Source organism: Triturus cristatus, chromosome 2_2, assembly GCF_964204655.1.
Source record: "Triturus cristatus chromosome 2_2, aTriCri1.1, whole genome shotgun sequence".
In the NCBI taxonomy this organism is placed as follows: Eukaryota; Metazoa; Chordata; class Amphibia; order Caudata; family Salamandridae; genus Triturus; species Triturus cristatus.
In genome coordinates, this window is record NC_140582.1 from 919,795,875 (window position 1) to 919,820,949 (window position 25,075).

Genomic DNA, 25,075 nt, shown 5'->3' on the forward strand with positions numbered 1-25,075 from the left:
GCTAAAGATAAACATTGCAGAAGTCAAAATATCCCCTTCAAGGTTATCTGTATGTAGACGAATATATGTGGCAATTTGCACACACTAAATTCATAGCCTGCAAATTATCCACATTCAAATTAAGTAAACAAACACACCCACTTTAGTGAATTCTCTCCAACACTCAATTACAATGTTAATCTATATCGTGGCCTGTAACATATGTTTTACATCATCAAATTCACATTAAGGGCCAAGGTAAAACTTAATCTGAGCTGCTTGAGCGTGTACAGCCTAACAGGCCCCACTCTCCACTCCCTAAAGTGCAGAGATTTAGCATGGTGGGTCTGCACAGAGGGTCACGGGGGGAGAGTGTCACAGTTTGGACTCAAAATCCCCTGCTAGATCTCACAAAGCCCCTAGAGAGTTGGGTTAGAACTTGTTCCTTTTGTGTTTCTGGGCAGACCAGATGTAGCTTGTTAGTGGTTAATAAATGTGCCAATTGATTCTGTGAAATCTATGATGCTCTTTGTCTCAGCACTTCAGTTATATCTGGTTGCCTACAGTCTGTGCTGTTGCTACTTGTATAATTGTAGGTTTGCTGCTATTAAGGTTTGGGATACGTATCTCTTTCTATAAACATATTTACTGTTTACATACTGGTGTTTATGTGGGTGGCGCGTTTAGCTTTTTTGTTGTTTACATCTTGTCTGTGAGCTTTGAAGTTGATGCAGTATTTGCATCACATTGGCCCCCACAAATAATGAACCAAGCAAACAAACACACAAGTAAAGTCAATAAACTTTTAGCTTGTTCTACTATGAATCTGTTGGAGCAGTATGAGAGGCCACCATTGCTGCATACTCTGGATTCCACCTTGTCCCACAAGGTGCCAGCAGAACATTGGTGAGCCCGGCATATATATATAAGATCAAGGTCCTGGGAGGTGGGCAGTAAAGCTGCCTTTGCTGTTTGACGTTTTTGTACCTTCCAGTAAAGATACTGTGCTCATCCTTGTCTTTTTTGGAGGTGGGGGACATGGACATCTTCAGCGCTGCTGCACTCCGCAAAGGATCTCCCTCTGGTTTTTCCTGATTTAATTATGACATGAGGGTTACACACTTGAAATATGTTTTCCCTGTTACTGCAACAGATCATCCATCACCTACACACTAACATATGAACTTTTGAGTGGTTGAAAGTGGCATCACTGCTCGCATCCATGAACCCTAGGTCCCAAGACCCCTGGGATCTTGGCCCACTGTGATTATGTAGATATTAAGTTGTCTTAAATCATGGAAATAAATCAACCAGTTTGTAATTTCTATTTCCATTTGAATACATCTAGCCCTGCATGTATAATGAAGAGAAAGGAGAATTTGAAGTACAGATTGCATACAAAAAGAACAAGAACTAGGTGACCCTTACACACAATTTCTTGCTGTTTGCGATTATTCTAGTGAAAGCGCATGATTTTGTCCCACAGACCTAACACATTCATTTAACAAAAACTATGGTAGATGTGTTCACACCGTCTGTCTCCAAACTCAGAACAGCTAATAGGAAATGTTCCCATAGGCCAACTATGTCGACATCCTTGGACACAAGTAACCCAAGACTTGTACTGAGATTTGAAGTTTTTTTAAATGTTTTCGACAGGTCAAATGATTAGAGAGAGCCTGTACCAATACCTTAGCATGCGTGAAATGAGCAATATCTTGTCTCTGAATGTTATGTCTTTAGGCAACTGTGGAATAGTGATCTCAAAGTCACAACATTTTTGATCAACAAAATTACAAAACTTTGCAAGCTTCACAAAGTATGCAAACTTTTCAATGTTTTAATACAAAAATAGTGAAAACAAAATTCTGATTCAGAAATGGAAAAAACACTTACCAATCCAATTAGTAACAAACAAGTTCGACTGACTATTATTATTATTATATGTTTATTATTATTCATTAATAAATAGCTTTCATAATACTTCATGCTATTGATGGTGACAGTTACTCTAAAGTGAACTCTGGAACATGGGCCTTAAAGTGCACAGGAAGATTAAAACAGCATCCTGATGATCTTGATTTATAAGTAACTCTGGGGTAGTTTTAATACAGTATACTTGTTTATATTTTCAGTTAAGTATTGAAATGAAAGGCATGACCCTCCGCAGCCAGTCTCTATGGCGACTTATATTACGTATTTTCCCAGTATGAGAGCAGTCGGCCATGTGAACAAGTCTCAGCACCTACTTGTAGCCACTGTGCTTTGATGTGCATGCAACATTTTAGAACAGGGATTCCAACCTCTTCTGTAATAAGAGCTACTTACGTTCAATGAAACTCGTCAAGAACTACCAATAATATTATTAGTGTTGTAATAGTGACCACATCAGACAAGATTACATTAGTGGCCAATGATAGAGTGTGGGTCACCAGCTCGGGTGACACACACACATACCTAATACTCACCTGGGCACAAAACATTCACACAGATAAGCTAGTAAACCCTGCTGTCATCAATTTTGAGTTTTACCTGTAATTTGATATTCACCTTTACCAAGTCTTACCAACTTGATCTCCTTAATAATTCTTTTACTCAATTAATCAGGTTGCTGAGATAGTTGAAGTTAGAAAATGACATTTAACTTTAAACTTGAAATAACCACAAACTCAAAAGTTTTAAAGTCTTTATCTAAATCAATAATTTTGTGAGTCAGAATCAAATACAGTTTAAACACCTTCTCTCAAGAGGCAAGATAAAAATCAATTATAACAAAGTCATAATAATAATCAATGAAGACAGGACCTATAAAAGGGAAGAAGAGAGAGACAGCAGATACAAAGACAGGTTTCACAGAATTATATTTACCTAAGGTGATAGATGACCCAACTCCTTGAAGATGGGCCAGATAGAATCTCCCATGACAGAATGAAGACAGAGGATCGGGCAGATTCAGATCTGGAAAGGTGACCTCTTCTAAAGTGCAACGCCAGCGTCGCACCCCTCTCTGGCACTACTCTCCTCGAATGTCCCTCTTCCGAAATCCCCTTCTAGATAATTAGATTATCGATCAGTATCTCATTTTCTCGAGCAGAGTTTCTGGCAGCAGCAGGATCTGAGACAGCGTCTCGAACAGAATCTGTAGCAGCATACGTGTTGGGTCAGTGACGAGTCGGAATGATGGATCTGACAAGTCTGACAATAGTCTCTAGCTAACGTACCTCAATTATACTATTCTGTATTCGTGTACCACCCCAAAAGTTTCAATATTCGTGTTTTCCCTCATTCTGATTGGTCAGGGTGAGGAGATGAGTTCATCACACCATATTAAAATAATATTTTCTCTTTGGATCATTGTCATATGTTTCTGCCCCTTAATTTACTTTCCCATAGCTTTATTCCCACCCGCATTTCACATTATGATCAATACAAGTTATACATTTTATTCAAAATTGTTGCTCTTGTTCGGGTCATTAGTTTGCTTTCCCATGCGTCTTCGTTCAATGTGGCCTTGGCTGTGATTCAAGTGTGCCATCACAGTTTCCGGCAAGTTTCTGTGCGCATGCGCGCGGGTCTGGTGGGGTAGGGATTTCACTGTATACCACTTATCTCTACTCTATCCCCATTTACTTATTTTAATCTTTTCGCATTAGTGCTTAGTAGAACTTATAGGTTTAGTTTAAGCGATAGCATGTGCATTATCATGTGAGGTGCAAGCGGCCATTTTTAAAGCTATTGTGCAGCTGCAATGTTTTCCCCCCAAGCACAGAAGGCGTCATACTACGTAGATGTAGTAGACGCATGAGCAGTGAAGTTCCCGCGTTTTTGGCGGCCATTTTTAGACACTCGGGTTACTTGTTAGAAAATTTTCCCATAGATACAGTATGTTTGTATGCAATGCAATATTAGTATTACAAGACTTGTTGGTTACGTTGTTACATGTTATTTGAGAGGATTGCATACAAGCAAGTTTCGTAAATACGAAACCTTGCTCCATCACCAACAAACACAGGATTATCAATGATCACCTCAGTGCATCAGGCAGTATTGCTAGCAGTAATGTATGAAAGGATTTGTCAATATGGAATGCCTCTACATGGGTAATACACACCAGCCATAGCTGCAATGCGTTTGGCACCAATGTAATAATGTTTGTAAAAGGGCTTCACAATACCACGATTTATCACTCAAATATCAGCTTTACATATATTGTGGGAACACACCCATTTTTCTCCAAATTTCAGCTTTAGAGTTCTGAAAATCAACACACATTCATGTCAACTATACAGTCTAAATTTGGATATGCGTATACGAATTCAACCAAGTAAAAGCTTCTAATTTAGTATTTGGGCAGCACAGAGGAGAGCTACTTACAGGTGCATGGAGAGCTACCAGTAGATCATGAGCTACTAGTTGGAAAAGACTGTAGAACATTTACAGATATGTGAGTTGTTAGACTTTACCCTTTTTGCAGGGTCATCCCTGAACTTTTTGCCTTCCTCCTGTATTTTTTCTGACCTGTTGTTGGTTGTTGTATGACACTGGGCACTTTACCACAGCTGATCAGTGCTAAAAGTGCATATGCTCTCTATGGTAAATTGATGTATGGATTAGTGATTCCATGATTGGCTGGTTTGGTTTACCTGTCAGACCCTAGTACAGTGCTCCAGGAGTGCCCAGGGCTGGTAACCCAAATGCTGCTAGTGGGCTTGCAGCACTGGTTGTGCCACCCACAGAAGCAGCCTGTTAAAGTGTGTCTAAGGCTTGCCATTGCAGAGCCTGTGTGCAGTCTGGTACTGCCATGCTGACTGGGCAAGTGCACCCACTTTCCATTCCCTAAACCTTCCCTTTTCTGCATATTAACCACCCCTATGGTAGGCACAAGGGCAGGGTGCATTGTAGGTGTAAGGTAGGACATGCCGGAGGAGATACTCGCCATTTTTAAAAACTGTCGATATTTGTGTTTACATATTTTTAAACTTGTATTCTCACCTGAGCTCCTTTCTGGGCAAAAGCGCCAAGCAGGCTCAACACATCTCAGCGGAACTAGCGCTGTTTTGGCTCATTGTTGTTCACGGCCGCCATCGCAGCAGACGCGAGGCCACGCCCACCTGACAGGCCACGCCCACACCCCCGCCTATAAATACAGCGCTGATTACTAGCGCGACCAGTGGAACCCTAACCTCTGAGGCGGAAGCCGGAGGAGATACTCGCCATTTTTAAAAACTGTCGATATTTGTGTTTACATATTTTTAAACTTGTATTCTCACCTGAGCTCCTTTCTGGGCAAAAGCGCCAAGCAGGCTCAACACATCTCAGCGGAACTAGCGCTGTTTTGGCTCATTGTTGTTCACGGCCGCCATCGCAGCAGACGCGAGGCCACGCCCACCTGACAGGACACGCCCACACCCCCCGCCTATAAAATGTGCCCTCTATGCAAGCGTAGCGGACGAGCGCAGCGGGAGCGCCGTTTGCGCACCGAAGGCGCGCTTAAGGCACGCCCGTCTGGGCCCGTCCGGGCCTGGACGGACCCAGGCCCAGGGATGCTGCCAGATCCATCCCCCAGTCGCCTGATGTATTCAGCAGACATGCTTCTGGACCTCCGACCTGAAAAAACCCAAGGTTGTCGCTACACTCACGAAGCAGGTAAACCCTTCACAAGCTGCGCGCGCTGCTATACAGCCACGCAGACCCCAGCCAATTCCAGGCTACAGCTTGGTCTCCTCAACTGTCGCTCCCTCCCCAGGCACGCACTCGAAATCAATGGGCTGATCCAAGATCAAGGCCTAGACACATTGTTTTTAACAGAAACTTGGCTTTCTGACAGCAATGATGCGGATATCGTCACCGCCCTTCCCCCAGGCTACTTCATCCAAACCCGCCATAGACCCAGAGGAAGAGGAGGCGGGCTGGCTATAATCTACCGCGATCACCTCAGCTGTAGAATCAATGACGCCAATATTGATGACGCTGAAAGCTGCCACTTTTCCCTCCAAACCTCCCGGACGCACTCCCTTTCGGGACTGCTCATCTACCGGCCCCCGGGTACCCTTGGGAAATTTCTTAACGCAGTCACCGAAACGACCTCTCAATTGGCCGCCTCTGTTTCCAACTTTCTTATTGTAGGTGATCTTAACCTCCATTTTACTGATCCCGCTGACCGGTCTGCCTCTGACCTTCTACTGGACCTCCTGTCACTCAACATTCGTTTAGTGAATAACGAGCCCACCCACGATAAGGGACACCTCTTAGATCCTGTCCTTACTAATGACGCCAATATCACCACGAGTCCCCCTTTGCCACTGCCATGGACCGATCATTTTTTAATCCCCATTTCCTGGGAGTTTCCTACTGTTAACACCCAGTCATCGAAAATCAAAGTCACCGACAGACGTTGGCATAAACTCGTACCATCTGAATGGTCCTCCGTTCTCTCTAACTCTATTCCATCGCTTTCCCCCGATGCTATCACGGCCGATAAACAGTTTAGCTCCTGGATCACATCCTCGTTGGATATACTCCTCCCTAAAACCACCACCCTCAGACATACCAAACGAATACCCTCGGCCCCGTGGTATACTCCAGAGCTCAAGTCGCTTCGACAGGACTGTAAAAGAGCTGAACGCTCCTGGAGGATGGAGAAATCCAACACTAATAAGGATGCCTATCTCACCTCCCTATCAGTATACAAATCTTCTATTGGTAAGACAAAAAGTCTATTCTTTCAGGAAAGAATTGAAAAAGCCGCCTGCTCTAGTAAAGAAACCTATACCATCCTGAAAGAACTTCTCAATGTTCCCGATCCAGTCCCGAGAAACCCCCCAGACCCCAAAGCGGACCAGGAAAAATGCCATCAGCTAGCCAGCTTCTTCCATGAAAACATTCAAAAAATACTTAAATCCATCCCTCCCTCCATTCCGAGCGACTTTGGTGATCCCCTCAACATTCCGATCTCCCCTAACCTAACTTCCTGGGGGCAAATAACCATCGAAGAAGTCGAGAACACGCTAAAAACGATCAAAAGCGGATCTCCTAGGGACCCCGCACCACTACGGATCCTCAAGGAAGTAGCTCCCATCATTATCCCCCCCTCACCCATCTGATTAACGCGTCTTTTCAACAGGGAACCGTCCCCCTTAGTTGGAAAGCGGCAGTGGTTAAAGCGCTCTTAAAGAAACCCTCCTTGGATCCAGCGGAATTGGCTAATTATAGACCAATATCTCTCCTCCCTGGGACTAGCAAGATCGCCGAGAAACTGGTGAATAAGAAACTTTCCCAGTTTCTTGAATCTAATAATCTGCTAAAAAACTCGCAGACAGGTTTTCGCCCAGGACAGGGCACTGACATCGCCCTCCTGGCGGCGGTGGAGGAGGCCAGAGCACTCTTAGACGAAGGAGGATCAGTGGCAGTGATCCTCCTCGACTTGAGCGCGGCCTTCGACACCGTCAACCACCAACTTCTGATCAAACGGCTCAAGAAGGTAGGAGTAGAAGGTACTGCTCTATCCTGGCTCTCCTCCTTTCTGGCCCAACGCTCCTTTCAGATCTGGGAGAATAACACCTGCTCCTCCGAAATTCCCCTCCAATGTGGGGTGCCTCAGGGCTCATCCCTGAGCCCCACACAGTTTAACATATACATGGCCCCATTGTAGGAGGTTGTCACCCCGTTCGGAGTGAGCATCGTCAGCTATGCGGACGACACACAATTAGTCGTCTCCCTATCCCACCCCAGTCAACAACCTGCAGATTTATTCAACTGCTTGACGCAGATACAAGGGTGGATGAACAACTCAGCTTTAAAGCTGAATGGATCAAAGACGGACATCCTCCTTCTGGGTCCGAAAGGTCTTACCTTTCCTTTGAACATCTGGCCACCCTGTCTGGGTCCCCCCCCAGACCCAAAACAGGAAGTAAAAAGCCTGGGAGTATGGATCGAAGCTGATCTCTCGTTCACCACGCAGGCCAAAAAAGTAGCCGGTACCTGCTTCGGACTACTGAAATCTATGAGAAAGATCCTGCCCCTACTTCCACCCACATCCCAAAGACTTCTCATCCAAGGCCTCATACTTTCCAGGCTCGACTATAGTAACGCAATCTACCTGGGCACACCTGAAGCAACTCTAAATAAACTTCAGAAAATCCAAAATGCGGCGGCCTGGATCCTCACTAATACCCCGGCCAGAGCTTCAGCTAAACCTGCCCTGAAGCTCCTTCACTGGCTCCCAGTGAGGGAACGAGTGATTTTCAAAGTCCTATGCCTGGCGCATAGGCTACTGCAAAATCAAGGCCCTCCGATTCTTAGAAAATTTATAAAATCTTACAAAGCACCAAGATCCCTTCGATCGGATAAGGAGTCCCTTATCATCATGCCTAGATTCAAGAAAGCCCGCTCGGGTGGAAGACGCTTCTCGGTCCACACTGCTCGCCTCTGGAACGCTCTCCCCCGAGACCTGAGAAAAGAACCCAACTACCTACGTTTCAGGAAACGGCTCAAAGCTCACCTGTTCCCTCAATTTTAATTTTCCTCCTTCTGATACCTGCCGTCCCCCCCTCTCAGCCGCCCAACCCACAGAGGTAGGGATCCCTAGAGCTGGGATACCTCAGGGTGACTACGCGCTCTATAAAATTTTTTAATAATAATAATAATAATGCCCTGGTGTGTGTGGCATGTCCTAATAGTGAATTACAGCCATTTTCGTTTTTCACTATTGCGGGGTTAACTGTTCCCCATAGGCCAGAATTGGCAGTATGGTTATTACAGCTTATGGTCCTAACTGACTCAGGGAACATGGTGGAAATTCGAGTTTAGTATGCCTGAACCCAGAATGATAAAATACATATTTTAGTGAAGTTGGTTTTAACATTCTGTGTTTGAAAATACCACTTTTAGAGAGTAGGCATTTTCTTGTCTAACCATCCAGGCCTGCCTCTGCTGGGTTGTGTATTCCTTGTCTGGAGTTTGAGTGACAGGGGCTGGGGGATTCCAGGAGGCAGGGTGAGTCAGCACAGGGCTGAATAGAGAGATCTGCATTTAGATGGGTAGGAGGAGTTGCACCTGGGACCTGAATGGGGCTGTGCCTTCCCTCCACAATGCTGGCTCCACCTCCTGTGCTGTGTCTGATGTCTCTGCCCTGCACTCTGAAAGGAAAGAAGGAGTCATGTAGACAGAGTGCTCGAGGACTGACCAGAGCTGGTTTGGACTGGGCAAAGGCCTCTCTGCCTTCATAGAACAAAGAGAAACTGTGTATATAAAGGGGGACCCAGACCCCAGAACTTTGGATCACTTTGGGAAACAAGAAGAAACCTTTGCTGAGGAGAGGAACCAGAAAGACTGAGGAGAGATTATCTCTAAGCTTGGGGTATTGGCCTGCAGTGGTTACCTGACTGCCAAAGAGAGGAGAAAAAGGAACTTTGTGTACTTTATTCAACTTGTGAAGGATCTCCAAGGGCTTGAGAAAATAGCTTGCCTCCTGCTAAAGTCTCAGGGACAACAGACTTCACCCACCAGCTCCCCAACAGTTCTTTGGAAGTACCTGCTGTTTTGCGAGGCTTTCTAAGGGACTGCGTGTCGCAAGGAGCTGGAAGCGTGATTCACGAGCAAGAAGTGTGTTGCCGCACTGGCGCTTCACAACGAGAAAGCACCTTGCATCGCCGGAGAAGAGGATCGACGTCGCAGCAGACGCCGCCGCATCACCGGGAAGCATGTCGCAGGGCCTGTCGCGGCCCAGAAGAACCGTTGTCATCGCAGGGTCCCCGAAGTGCCTCGCATCGCCGGAGAAAAGGATCGACATCGCATCAGACGCCGCATCACCGAGAAGCGTGTCACAGGGCCTGTCGCGGCTCGCATCATTGTCACAGCGTCTCGCATCATCGGAGAAGAGGATCGGCGTTGCAGCAGATACCACTGCATTACCGAGAAGTGTGTCGCAGGGCCTGTCGCGGTCCGCATCGTGTCGCATCAAGAAAAGACGCCATCTTTGTTTCTTTGCACCAGATCTTCATTGCATCAGGGCGTTGCGGGCCGCATTGCCACGGAAGCGCAGTAAGGAACCGACGCATCACCTCCCCTCACAGAGAAGAACCGACGCATCCCCTACGCAGCAGTAGGGATCCGATGCATCATCGTTCCTGCGTGTAAGGAACCGACGCATCACCTCCCCTGCAACACTTTCGTTGTATTGCGTTACGCATCTTAAGGTACATTGAACTCAAAGTGTTGCATTTTAACCTCTAAAGAGAACTAAGGGAATTCTACCATTTTAAGTACAGTATTGTGGATTTTTGTCGTTTGTGGTCTTGTGATAAGTCTATATAAAGAATACTTATTTTTGATATAAAACTTGTGTGGTGTCCATTTGTAGTGTTTTCACTTGATTACTGTATGTGTTAACAAATGCTTTACATACTGCCTCTGAGATAAGCCTGTCTGCTAGTGCCAAGCTACCAAGGGGATGAGCAGGGGTTATTTTAGGAGTGTACCCCAATACCCTGACTAGACTCAAGGGTCCCTATTTGTTAAAGGTACCTACCTCTGCCAACTAGAGAGCCCCAAATCTAACATGAGTAATACAGCCAAATGCAAATTTACTTTGGTAGCCTGCAAGGCTCCACTGTGTATATAACGTTGATCCTTTATCAGTTATCCTACATAGGAGCAGCCCAGTCACAGGATTCAGTGTAGGTTGCCACAGTTAAAATAGTCTCTATGTCAGCTTCTGTTTTTAGGATGCGGTTGTTCCCTATTTCGAAGCTAATAGCAAGTTTGCTAATAACAAGTCATGCTTCCCGGTGATGCGGCGGCGTCTGCTGCGATGTCGATCCTCTTCTCCGGCGATGCAAGGCGCTTTCTCGTTGTGAAGCGACAGCGGCAGTGCGGCGACACACTTCTTGCTTGTTAGCTTAAAGTCGAGTGTGGCACAACAGCTTCAGTCACATTTATAAATGTCAACAAGTTAATTATGACATCACAGAATGTCTCCATAACTTTCTTCTCTGTTCTTTAGGTCTCCGGCTTGACTTTTTACTCATTTAATATTGTTTCGTTTTAAAGTTTGAAATGTGAATTTCTCTTCAAAATCAAATACAACTCGAAGGCAAGTCAAAAAAAAGTCATTAAATATATGCTTTACTATTCAGCACTGTTAACAAACACTGGAGGAGTATATGAAAACACGCACTGTCCTCTATGTGTTTTAAATAATCTGAACGTTCGCCAGCTGTATCACTTCTATTCTGAGAGTTGGTGCAGAAATATCTAGGAACATAGTTCCTGTTAGGCTCTGTTATCAAACTCTGTATATTGCTTTGCATTACTTTTTTTAACCATTGCTTATTTCTGTAACTTTGCAGTCTGTGCTTTTCTAGAAGGTTTCCGTAAACACTTCTCCGTTCCAACACAGTAGTTGTTGGTCATTAGTTTTCAGGTAGCCACGCCCGCCTCAAGTTAAGTATTATGGTGTAAATGCATGGGCAGTTATATGGAATCTCTGGCCAATCTGATATTTTTTCAATGTGAATTAGAGTGCATTTGATTCTTAAGAGTAACCTGCCAGGCCACATCCCTGTGTTTGTTGCAACGGTACCAAAACATTCTACCGTGTGCTGCAAAGAGGGCTGTCACACACCTTCCCTTTTGCATCAATGACTGATCAGTCAGAACACCCATTCTTCTACTTATGATACGGGCCCTACAGGGAAAAATCCATCACACTAATCGGAGTGCGTCCAAGTTTAAGTCCTTGAGAGAGGCAGAGTGTCTCTACTCTGTCGCATGTGCATGTTGTCTTTCATGTTGCCAGCTTTTGAAGGAGGCGTGCCCTTTCAGTTCAAGGGCTTCCGACTTCTGATTAGTTTCAGCAGCGGAGGTCAAATACATATTCTTGCTTATTTTACTGCCCGTTTCTGAAAGATGTACAGCGCGTATCAGTGAAAGAATATGGTGCTTTACTGTACATTTGAGCTGTGGAGAAACCAGTGTAAGGAAAATTCCATTGAGGTGTAATGATACTTATTAAAATACAAAAACTAAAAACTTTGCGGCTATACGTCTGAAGCTATGATTCAGAGATAAATACATACCTATTTGGTCAGGATGTCCGTCAGTGTACGCCGTTGTGCCTTCTTCACATTTCTGTTGATATCAGTTGTAATATTATTTAAGCTAAACATTTGTTCACTAATTTCTCCCACTACAAGTAAATGAAATAATGTAACTTCTTGTTCTGTTTTCTTCTAGCCTAGTGATATTAAACTTTGAACTTTAGACTTGCACCTCTCATCAAAGAGTCATGATGGTTCTATTGTAAAATATTAACTCTTCCCCAAAGTAGAGATACTATAGATTGTAAAAGCCCACTTTGCTTTGACTATGTGATTTGCACATCATGAAAGATTCCTTGGAAAAAAGTTATCATGGTGTCCTCTTTTCAGCACAATTTTGTCATGTTTATGAATTTTTTTTTTGCAGTAAGCAATCCATCCTATTGGTGCTCAAAATTAACTTGTTTATGTCATACCCACCTCCTTTGTCCCTGAACGCCTTTTCTTAGTGGCATTAGAAGAATAGTGTCAGCCTTACCCTGCAGGATTGTTGTGATTCATTTACATCCATTTTAATAACTAAAAAAGAACACAAATTCACTCCACACCACACCCTGTACAATTCCACAACTAACAATTCCAATCCAACCCACGTAATTTCACTCCACACCACATACATCCACTCCACTCCTAACCAAAACACATAGGTAAAAGACATTGTCATTTACAGCGCTAATAACTAACTCTCTCAAATTCAAGACCAATTGCATTGCAAATACTTGTTAAATTTTGGCCTGTGTTGATTGTCATGCACCATACTTTCTGAATACAAATATCTAGTGCATGCTCTTGGATTTTGCCAGAAATATGGCAAGGTGGGAAGCTAGTGGGATCAAAGATCAAAATAAAAAGATGGCCCTAAAAGTAGTCCATAGGAAATTCTCTATGGTGAACTTTATTTTTATTTATTTATTGGGCTTATTGAGCGCGACAGCTACCCAAAAAGGGTTTCCCGGCGGTAGGAAATGTGAAAATATAAAAGATTGCTACATGACATGCACTGAATACGGCAGCAGTGTAATGTGTGCTGTCTTTAGCCTGTATAGGACTGGGTCAAGGACATAGCTATCAATGGTGCAGCAGGTGCAGTGGCACCAGAGCCCAGAGGCCTCAGGGGCCCACTAAATCCTTATTCTTGCTTTATTTACCTACCCATCGCATCCAAGGAGTTAATGTCTGTGCTTGCAATTGAGACAATGGTGCCCTGACTTCGTCACTGTACTGGGTGTCGTGCGTGGCAAAAAAACCCTATTTGTTTCTGCAAAAAATTAACTTTATCTATACCTTTGAGGATGCACGTATCACCTAAACCTAAATAAAACATATCATGCCTTTGTTGGCCCTAGAGATATTATCCACCATGCCTAAATCACAATTGTGGTATGAATTTACAATTTCAAAATTGTGATCAAGTCATTGAAGACTTTCACCAACCAATCACCTTTGTCAAAAATGAGATTGACAAAAATTACAATTTCAAAACCTTGATTCCAGTCAGTATTTTGCTTTTTTACAAACTCCATTAAATGGTTTTTCACAAAACCTCGAAATAATAGCTAGTCGGAAAAGGCCACTTCTCCTGCATCCAAATTTAGTGAAAATTTTCCCTATCGGAATTAACGTTTGGAAATTACATTTGGATCCCCTTCACTTCTGCCCCTTTGATGGATCGTCTCAAAATGTAATTCCCTGCAATCACTGGAATCTTAGAGCCCTATTTTCTCTTCCCCTTTTACTTGGTGGTCCTTCAACAGATCCGGGAAGATACTACCCATGTCCAACTGACCAATGACTACCCTAGTCTCCAGTGGGTTGTACGCAGAGGGGAGGAAGGGTTTCTGCTATAGCTTCTTGGTGGACTGCAAGAGCATATCTTAAGTGCAAGCGTTTAGAAAACTGTGTAAGTCAATTTCTGATTGTAACATCAATAATTATTTCATGAGTGGACCCTGTCATGCATCTCTTAATTTGTAGATCCAAAATAAGGTCCTATTTTCAAAGCCAGTCAGTTGTGTACTATGTTTTACCCATACCCCACATCCTCGGGCTCTTGGATCCAGTGGAGACCATTGTGCTTGTAATATATTACCACTTCAGTCCTAACCAGGTGGGTCTTTTGGATGGAGCTCTTGTACAACACGCCACCCAGACCAATTTTATTTAATGTCCAAGAATATCTGTGTGGTCAAGTCATATAAGGGCTTGTTCCCCATCCCCATTCCGTCATTGTATACCAATTGTGTGAATTTATCAAATATGATCTTTGGGTTCTTATTAGACACAAAAATAAACGTGCAGTTGCTCATGCATTTTCAAATCACTTCTGGTGGATTTCAAGCACAACATTCTGTAATACATTCAGGAGTTCAGGCAATGTTATCTATTTAAATAAGGTGACCCTTTCCAGGATGTTTAATAGGAGTTTTCCCTACTCTTTCATATCTCTTTGGAGCATTTCTGTTAGTGAGGTCCAAAGAAAGGTTGGAATCTATGGCTGTGTAAATGCCAAGATATATGAAACTAAATGTTTGGAGTTTTAATCTGGTTTGCCAATCGGTGACCTCAGGGTCTTCCCTTAACAGGAATAAAATGAATTTTTCACAAGTAACTCTTAGACCAGAGGCCTCTTTCCGAAATATACACATTTAACTTATCCTAGTACTTTAATAAGATTTGTACCAAAATCAGACATGTTCATTATGATCATGTGCGTCTCTCCACATATTATCAAAATATGGCTCAGATTAGGAAAAAAATCAATTTTGTTTGTGCACCGAATAAAATAAATCTGCACATCAATAAAATGTGCAGCTTGCACACAAAAAATGTTTCATGCATACATTTTCCTCCCGTGCAAAATCTGTGCTCAGAAATGTGTTGCAAGATGTTTTTGTCCCAGATGTGAATTCATCCCTCATTTACAGAGAGATGAGTTTATCTCTGAACCCGGAACTCAAAACGTTGGGGAGATGCCTGCTGCTTTATCCACTGGTACCAGGGGTTGACCAGAATGGCAACCTGACCCCAGTCTCTTCCTTGAAAAAGAATGTGGCACCAGCCATGCAATGAGGTGACCAGCTTCGGCCAATACAGGTAAGAGCGGTGGGGTGGTGAGGCCGGGTGGGAGTAGGGGGTATTTCAACATATGACGACAAGAGAAAATTAATATAAATAATTAATTTTCCCTCGTGGTTATATGTGAAATCCGCCCCACTGGGCCCCACCTCCCCACTGCTCTTACCTGCACGGACTGCGGCTGGAGGTGACAAAGCCAAAGTAAAAACACCCGAGGCCTGAATGCCAAAAACAGTGTAGACCACTTTGGATTAACCACAAAAGTCCATGGTGACTCATGGTGTCGAAGTAGGCATGAAAGTGAGCCTCTGGTTGTCAGGATCGAGCCTCGCGGGGTCCGGAAGCGTTGTGCGATGGTCCACCTCCTGATATCACCAACACCCCAATATATCTACCCTAGGGCACAGGGTGTTCGAGGGATCAGGCGAGGGAAGGGAATAAGGAAAGGAGCAGCGTGGGATTTGCAAGGATCTGAAACAACAAAGGTACAGCATAAACAATGAGCCTAAACAATGGACCACCCTCATTAAGTCTCACTAAGGGAATAGCGTACCTGTACTGAAGGATGGGAATTCCTCAAGTACCTCAAAGCCTTGTGTACTTCCAGGTCACCATCTAAAATACATAACTCGGTAAATACAGGTTCCACCACTTAAACCAGAGAACCTTCATTCATCTCCTGCTACATACATACATACCCCCAGTATGAATAGTCTCAAAGGCAATAAGTAACTAGCCAGCAATCATCACGTGTGTCCTTCTCCTAATTCCCGGTGCAAAGAATAAACAAAGTTCAACAGAGTTCCAAACTGTGATATGGCTTAAGCGCCGTGTTGAAGGCAGTTAAAAGTCACCTCCTCCCTAGACGGTTCAAAATAGTCTCGCTATGCCACAAACAATAACGGAAGAACTTTTCCAAGTGTCATGGGAGCCCTAGCGTGGTTTGATATCACCACAGTTTCCTGTCCACGAAGTGTGCTGGAGCAAACATACACGGCAACGCGTGGAGGACTCCCACCACGTTCCGCTACGTGCCCCTTCCTCCTCTGCTCGTTCCTTCACGAGCCGAGTTCAAGGTTGGCCCCTGACTCCGGAAACGGCAAGGCGCAGCTCCAACAATTACGCCGCTGCCCTCCGCTCTAAGAGCCCAGCTTCCCCTTCCCTACCTATAGAAGGTGCGATCCAGCGTCGGGGTCCACTCTCGGTCAGCTGTGCGAATCCGGGCCAAAAACGAAGCGACGGCTTCCAGGAAAGACGGGGGAACTCCTCTCACCCAGCCGGGCGAGAACCGCTACTACGGTATTCAGAATTACGCACGCCTACGCCTGCGCGTCGTCGTCTGAAGTACTTCCTTAGCCCAGGGGCTTCTGGGTATTGTAGTGCGGGTTACGTAGGCGCCACTACGCTATAATCCTGACACTGGTTGGTAGAAACTCTCTGTACAAAATATTAGTAGAACTATAGCAGGAGTGCTTTCCGTTCTTCTACAGGAGCTTTGAACTAGAGGAGGGGACGCCTCAGTGTGAGACAGAACACAAATCATTAACTGTTAGGAATTAGGAAGATAAATGTAAATCACTTCATTAATGTACACAGGCTCTTTAAGAACAGTATGTCATTTTGCTGCCATAAGTGACATGGCTGGTGGGTCAAGAGCCTGCTGACATCAGCTTGCACCAATCACTGTACCCTCTTGGCTTATCTCACCAATCACTGTACCCTCTTGGCTTATGTGATCCACTGCATTAGAGAGCAGCGGGTGAGTGCTGCCTGTATATATGTACCTGCTACTTATATACTAAAATATACAAAAAAGTGACGACTTGAATGCTTGAATTAATCTCAGCCAGTTGTAATTACTCTAGCCGAATCCCAATCCATTGTTATTTTGCCCACCATGCCACCTCAGTTTGGACACCGTCATATGCAAATCCGTCTTGGTCTTCCTTCAATGGGAATGGTCAGGTCCGAACTGCCAGGCCAGGTCTGCCCTGAACCCGAACACAAGAAACCCAGGACAGGTTTTGCCCTAGTTAGGACTCATCAGCCAGGTTTAGCTTGGATTCAGTGACACTGGGCCCGATTCACAGAACTAACTTAAGACGAAGTCCTAAACTTACTACTCATGGTATTCACAGAATGCACTTACGACTGTCCTAAGTTTACGTCCGCACTCGGGCTGGAATTTCCGCACCCGGAGTGCAAGCTCTGCACCCGGAGTGTAAGCTCCGCACCCGGAGTGTAAGCTCCACACCCGGAGTGGAATTTCCACCATCGGGCCGGAATCTCTGTTTCCGGGCCAGAATACCCACAATCTGGTGTTAATTGACTATATCTGATGCATTGTGGGTATTCTGGACTGGAAGCGGATTTCTGGCCCGATGGTGGAAATTCCACTCCCGGTGCGGAGCTTACACTCCGGGTGCGGAAATTCCGTCCCGAGTGCGGACGTAAACTTAGGACAGTCGTAAGTGCATTCTGTGAATTCCATGAGTAGTAAGTTTAGGATTTTGTCTTAAGTTAGTTCTGTGAATCGGGCCCACAGTGTGCACGGGACCCATGTCTGGGCATACCACCTGTTCCATTTAGGGATGACACACTACAACATAGAAAAAAAGTGAAGGGTGGAATACCTGAATTAATCTCAGCCACTGGTAATTACTCAGGCTGCATGCAAATTCATCATTATTTTGCACACCGTTCCATCTCAGTTTTGACCCAGCTGTATGCAAATCAGTCTTGGCCCTGCTCTGGTAGGAATAGTCCATGCTGAAGTACCAGGCCACGTCCTCCACGAACCAAAAGATTGGAATGTGGCCCGAGCAATTACCTGTGGCTGAGATTAATTCAAGCATTCCATCCATCAATTTTCTGTATATTTTAGCCTGGTATTTTATATGTGCATGTAGGTGGTATTTGTATAGTGCACACCTAGCCTAAAGGCATCGGAGCACTGTGAAAAGATAAGTGAGTGGAGGGTAGCTGATTTTCTATACTGTTATTACTTTTACTTTGATGTAGTGTTCTTTAAAAGGTGGGTCTTGGGCTCTTTAAAGTAGACTGTCAAGGAGATTTGTGTATTGTGGGCATATTGGTGAGTTTTGATGCATTTATTGGTGAGTGGAACCTCAAACGGCTCCATGTAGAGTCATGGAACTTAGAGCATAGAATCCCTGTCTGCTTCGTGTCCCTCCCCCGGGCCTAGGTCCTAATTCTAATGACAGAACCGTATGTCAAAGTAATGCACCCACACATTTTCAGGAGCCATTTTGCTTGTCACATGTGCAGCTGTATTTCTCTTTATTGAGCTCTATGGATTCATCTATATGTTGGGCAAAAAATGAATAAAAGAGAAAAGATCAGCAAGCAAAAAATACAAGATAGAAAAAAGGAGATGAGAAGTAAACCAATGTGTGACACTAACTCTAGGTTCAGACTGATTATTTCACACAAATATAGGTTTTATTGCAAGTAAGAAATATTCGTCAATACAGTTGTATTATGGATATGATCTATGCGCAATATGTGAGTAGTGACGGATATTGTTTGATTTATACTTATAAATTTTCTCAGTGGCATCTGATTTGATTTGTTTAGCCTATATAGTATGGTTTTATCAAATGTATGGATCTTGCAAAACTTTATTTTATGTGTTACTTTACTTTCCAGGTTTACCTTCTCAATATGGATGTATTTGCTGAATTACTGCTCGAATTTGCTGTGCGGAATACTACACCACATTGATCCAAACAACATGTATACCACACCACTTTTATTTCTAACTGAGGAAGGTAAGTGTTGCTTGAGATAGATGTCATGTGGGCAGAATATTGAAGTTACTGGGATATGATAACATGAATAAGACTTTCCACAGTCTACCCTCTTCTTAGGCATATTACAGTACCTCTGAAACAGAAGACTACAACACCCACCACCTTCAATTAGTAAGGACAGCCTATTATGTTTTGTATCTGAACTAGTATCCAGCTTTCAGCCATTGAAGTCCTGTTCATAAAGATATAAATATGTTTAATATATTTAGAAAATCTATTACTAACAGACACTGCACTTCTTTAAAGTGGATAGTTTTTTTCTGTTGTTGTCTTTTAAGACACACACAAGAGCTATTTATTCATCACACAAGAAAGTATGACATGTGTCTCAGTGGAGCTTGGAAAACAGGATCTCTGAAGAATATCTTCTCTAGCGTGGCTACTGTTGATCTCACCATTTTAAATATTACAAAAGGCACCTAGGCTATCAAGTTAGTCATAATTATGTTTGCTGCTGACATCTGTACCTGACTTGCAGTTCAAGTCTCGCAATCCCGAAACGCCCAGCTCATATTTTCATCTTACTGAGGTTGGTAACTTAACTACCATTACTTTGAGTACAGTATTATCTATCATTTATTGCAGTTAACAATGACAAAACCACGTTCTTCTAATTATTATAATAATAATATTAATAATATATATTATTATCATTATTAGTAGTGGTAGTAATAGTAGTAGTAGTATTCGAGTTATATTACTACTAATAAAAAGCCACAAGAGGTATGATGCAACTTCAAACTGACCTATGTTTCTTCGAAAAGAAAGTGTCTCACAAGAAGTTGCAAGGGAGACATGCTTGGTTAGAATGACTCCCCTAAAGTTAATGGGATTACTGCCAGTATGGTTAACCTGCAGTGGTCTGTGTGACTATGAAGGACAACTTGATCCCAATTGCTCCCTTGAAAAATAATGTAACGTCCTCAACCCTACAATCAGGCACCACAAACCACAGTGTAAACCCCCACAACACCTTAAGGCCATCCAGGTTAACAAAACATTATACACTCATGTGGATTATCTACAGATTGCCAAATTAGGAATGTGAGTGAGTCTTTGGTACGTATGAATTATCTCAGCAAGACCACAATGCACATGAGTGTCAATGCAAGTGTAAGCAGGAGTACTGCCAGTGCTGAGTGAAGGTCTCCAACAGAAGCTCCAAAGTGAGCAAGTCCTTGAAAGTACAGGGAAGTTTCCATTCCTGTCCTGATGGCATAAAAACACATGCTAACATAGCCAGCTTGAAATGGGAGACTTTAATGCTGAAATGTTCTAAAGCAAAAATAAGTTCATACTAGCTTTCTCCCACCTAAAATTGTCTCCACTTTAATGCAAATCAATGGGGAAAATAAATGCCCCCCCCCCCCAATTTATTTTTCAAAATCTGCATGGTATGATTCAGGGTTACCTGTAACAAAACAAATCAATCTCCCTCCCTACTCATATAACTCATTTTTCCAAGAAAATGTACTGAAACAATGTTGTAGATATAATAGAACAGGACCAAAACTGTCCAGCTTCCAATAACATCCATTAGGAGAGTAACTCTTCCATGATGCCTAAAATTGCAGACAACCACAATAAGCAAGGAATCACACATTTCTTCCATCCCAAACAAATGATTACCTTTCCCAGTCACAGAAAGAGAAGGTCTAAGTTCTGACTGAGAAAAAAGTGTCAAGGACAAACATGTTAACACGGAAAATATGGAGTATTGTTTGTGGAAATGGTCATCGTGGGACTGATATAAATAGATAAAGAATGAGATGGTAAAAATTACTGCCCAAGTAGGAGCCCAGTATAAGTGAGCAGCTTCTTTTAGTGTCGGTGCAAATATAGGCAGAAGTGCCAGTATTTGAATATGTCCTCCCCAGGAACCACAATACAATTACCTCCTTTTTTTCCCTCTCAATCCTACTGTAGTTTCTTACAATAATTTACTCCGAGAAGAAGGCTCTTCATGCCTTCGTGTAGCTGTGCTGATCTATTATGGTAGGTCTATAATTCTGCCATTCAGAGTCATTACCGCATGCATTAATCATCTGTACTATAACTCTTGACAGGGTAGGGTATTTTAGTAGATCGAACCATTACCTCCCCACAAATTTGAGAGGGTTTCACGTTATCCAACCTTAGCAAAGATACAGCAATGAGGTATATCCTGGGCATTTACATGCAGCAAATATAGAACTGCAAGTACTCACTGTAGAGCCCAATAGGAGGATTATCTGGTAACATATGCCCCTTTTCTCTTTTTTGGCACATCTTGGTGAAGATCTCGATTTGATATGTAGTCATCCACACATTTAATATTGCGCCATTGATTTCACTGGGCAGCGACTGAAAACAAGGGACATAGGCAACATACTGAATAAGCTCTGGAGTCTGAAGTATCCATTTTTTTGTTCACTCTGAAGACATTGGGAGGACTATTCGGTTAGGCTTCATGGAAAGATCCGCATGTAAGAGCACATCAATAATTATAGTCAACAATTCAATATACATCAGAGAAAATGTATATATATTTGTTTCATTTAATATATTTTATTTAATCCATGGTGCCTTTCCAATATGGTCGCCATGTTTTAGACTCCAGCAGTGGTCGGATATTAGGTCACATACCACGCCATTATCAGGTCTGGATGCAGATCTCACTTTCACGCCGATATCAACCCCAAATTAAGGGCAGGAATGCAGTGACCATTCCCTTATGGGGACGCCGCCATCCAGCACTTGTATGTAAGTCAGGGCAGCCGAAATGGTTGATCCACCCTGATCATGCGAGGAAACATAAGTAGGTAAGGAATCTAGCCGGTCGATACTTACCTACATAATCTATCTATATAGCCGTGATAGACTGAAAAAGAATGAATTACACAGTAATTAAAGTCTCAATATAGTTCACAGTAGAAAGACGCCAACTATATACAAAAAACCCCTCTTTTTCAATATTAGTCCTCTAAGCCCGGAACATTGTTAAAAACAGAAACGCATGTTACAACTATGTACAAATATTGATGTACTATATAATGGTGACCCACTGTTGAATATCGAAGAATGAATGACTGTCTGACTGAGATCTACATGATAAATAGTCTTGATGGTATGTGTTAGAAGAAGTATAAAGTATAACTTGTATATAGATTGATATGAATATATTTATTAAGTGTTTTTGATACAATAAACGTACTGTATTTGATTATACTCTGGGTTCTGTTGGTCACTGGTTAGGATGGTCACTGGTTAGGATGCCCCAAGTACAATGCCAGCGGTATTGAAATATATAGTTGCCTACGTATTTTTAGGGTTGAGCCTGCGAGTGCATGCGCTTGAGCATGCGTCTTGCTGCGAGACGCTTCTGTATTCAGTTAAGGGCTTAGAGCCCGCCTGTGACATTCCATTTGTTGTCTTCACGTCACTCTTCTTTACTGGGTCTGTAATAGGCCAGTGAGGCGAAACGTCACTGCCTACGCTGGCTTTGCAGCAGGGACTAATTAATGTAAACAAAGGATCTCCCTAAGTAATTTGAGGCCCTAGAGGAGGGAGAAGGAACATAAAAAATGAAATAGAAACCTCTAAGCCGGCCTATATAATTAATTAGCTGATCTATTCAGATTCTGCATTGCCAGAATAACATGCCAAATTTCATTTCATATTATAACATTGTTTTCATAGAACCACTGTCAGTCCGTTAGAGTTTTAATACAAAGAATAATTTTTATTTCTTTTTTTCTTTATATGCGTTTTATAATTTACACATGTTTTAGAACAGACAAAAACATTTTTTGCTTTTACACTTATAATTTTGGTGCAAAACTGTTACATGATTAATATAAAAAAACATCCTAGACATCAGAGACATAAAAAACCATTTGCTTGCCATTCATACTTACATTCATACAAAAAGAGATAAAGAGAAAAAGGTTTTTTCTAATAGGAAATTGAAAAAAAAAAAAAAAGGAAAAAGTATAGGACCCTTGGATTGGTCAAGTTTCTCAGATTGACAAAACGGAAATTGTCAGTCTTCAGTATCACTGTGTTGGAAACAATGTCGCGGTCAACGCGCGTTTCAGTGGGAGACCCCCTTCTTCAGGACCAACTGCATAGTGTTAAAAGATGAGATATATACAATAGATGTCTGGGTGTCTACAAGAAAGACAAAGGGAAATGGCATTGGCAAGTAAAAGGGAATGCAATTAATTTCAAGAGGAGATTACTTCCTAGATGCATTGCTATTGAAATCCTTGAGTGCTCATCATGCACCATGGCCATGTGTCAGACAAAACTGTGTAGATTATTCCGAGAAAGATAAGATGTGAGACAAAGTCCGACTATTGTAAAACCCATTGGTGTTATAAGGGTAGAAGTTGAAAGAAAAGAGGTGCCACAGGAAGACCAAAGATATATTGTGCCAGATTCAAGCATGCAGCACCTAGATGGTAATACTTAGGGCAGCTACCTTATGAGTCACAAAGCAATGTGCGTATGACACGCTGTAGGAATCGTCTGTGCAGTACAGTACAGCGATATCAATTTCTAGAAGAGAAAGTGTTTTAGTTATTCAGGCTAATCTTTATAGAGTTCTCATGGCTATAACAAGTGTAAGAGCCAAAATACCTCAAGCAGCTGAAATTGGAAGGTACGTTTACAATAAGAGGTTTGTTATTATATCTCCAAATATGTTTCTGAGATATCGACTGCGGCAATGCTGCGAAAGAGAAAAAATTAAGTATAAGGTAATGGGACCATATGTATACCACGGACTTGGTTACCTTTTCAAGACATGAGATGATTCATGAGAGTAGAGCCAGGCAGTAGTCCGAATCTCTCTGTGTTTTTAAGATGATTTCTGTTTGTTTATTATTGGTAAGTATATCCAATCCCGACTTATCTGTGGGAAATGAAAAGGTACATGTCATGGCGGTGCGCCTATCCCTAAATTGGTACAACTATTGCATAAGCACATTACAGACTAAAAAATCAACAAGATTTGCTAAGGATTTCGATGGCGTGCTATCCCATAGTGGAAGTTGTTGGACACTGTGAGCCATTCCTAAATCTTTCGTATTCTATTGGTATGACGGGACATGTGAAATCACTAATGTGGCTTGTGTCGAAAAACTCTGTTCCAATATATATGTATATATATCGGAAAACGGCATATTCAGGCCACAGATATTACTAAAACTTCTGTAAAGATAGGCGGCCATTTTTTAGATTATATTAGATACGAGGAACCAACAGAGCATATAAACTTCAGACTGACTATGACGCTAGGAAACCTAATGGGTGAAGCTCAGATAAACCAAATTTGTTCCCCATTCAGACTTGTAAGTTCATACCTGTTCACGTAGAAGCTTTGCCGGAAAGCATCAGTAACGGGCAGCCGAAAAGTTAGAATACGGGTCTGACGCATTTTAACGTAATCGTTTTCTCGCGAGATTACGGATCAATACGCTGTGATTAAGGTGCATCCTCGTATGTTTGGACGCCATCTTAGAAAGGAGTTTGGCTATTCTAAGTCCTATGGTGAGTAAAATGAAAGTGTGTATCACAAACATTCTAGGTGGTTTGAAATATAAGTGTAGTGTTAGTATTATGGTTTGGAAAGATGGTTGTCCAGTAGTGTCCAGACACATAATACCTGCAAGCAAGACCGGCGCCATATTGGAATGGTATAGAGATACCTAATTATTGCCGTTTAGGATCTAAACCCCATGTAGCAATGAAATGAGGATCTTTTTGCAGGATTTTACTTAAATTCTACAGGGAAATTCGAGAGTCAGCCAGATAAGTGGGTCAACCTGAGTATGGTAGATTACAGATCAATACATTGTGATTGAGGTGCATCCTCGTATATTTGGGCGCCATCTTAGAAAGGAGTTTGGCCATTCTAAGTCCTATGGTGGGTAAAGTGAAAGTGTGTGTCACAAACATTCTAGATGGTTTGAAATGTGAGTGTTGTGTTAGTATTATGGTTTGAAAAGATGGTTGTCCAGTAGTGTCCAGATACATAATACCTGCAAGCAAGACCGGCACCATATTGGAATGGTATAAGGATACCTAATTATTGCCATTTAGGGTCTA

At 42.7% G+C, this 25,075-nt stretch overlaps 1 protein-coding gene across 1 annotated transcript in view; it reads left to right on the forward strand.

The window, feature by feature from the left end:
* The window catches only part of SEL1L3 (SEL1L family member 3), a 714,608-nt gene that overhangs the window by 112,757 nt on the left and 576,776 nt on the right, over positions 1–25,075 (forward strand). The window contains exon 4 of the mRNA XM_085642308.1: positions 18,822–18,943. Coding sequence (XP_085498434.1) covers positions 18,822–18,943 — 122 coding nt within the window. The remainder of the gene's footprint in view (positions 1–18,821; positions 18,944–25,075) is intronic.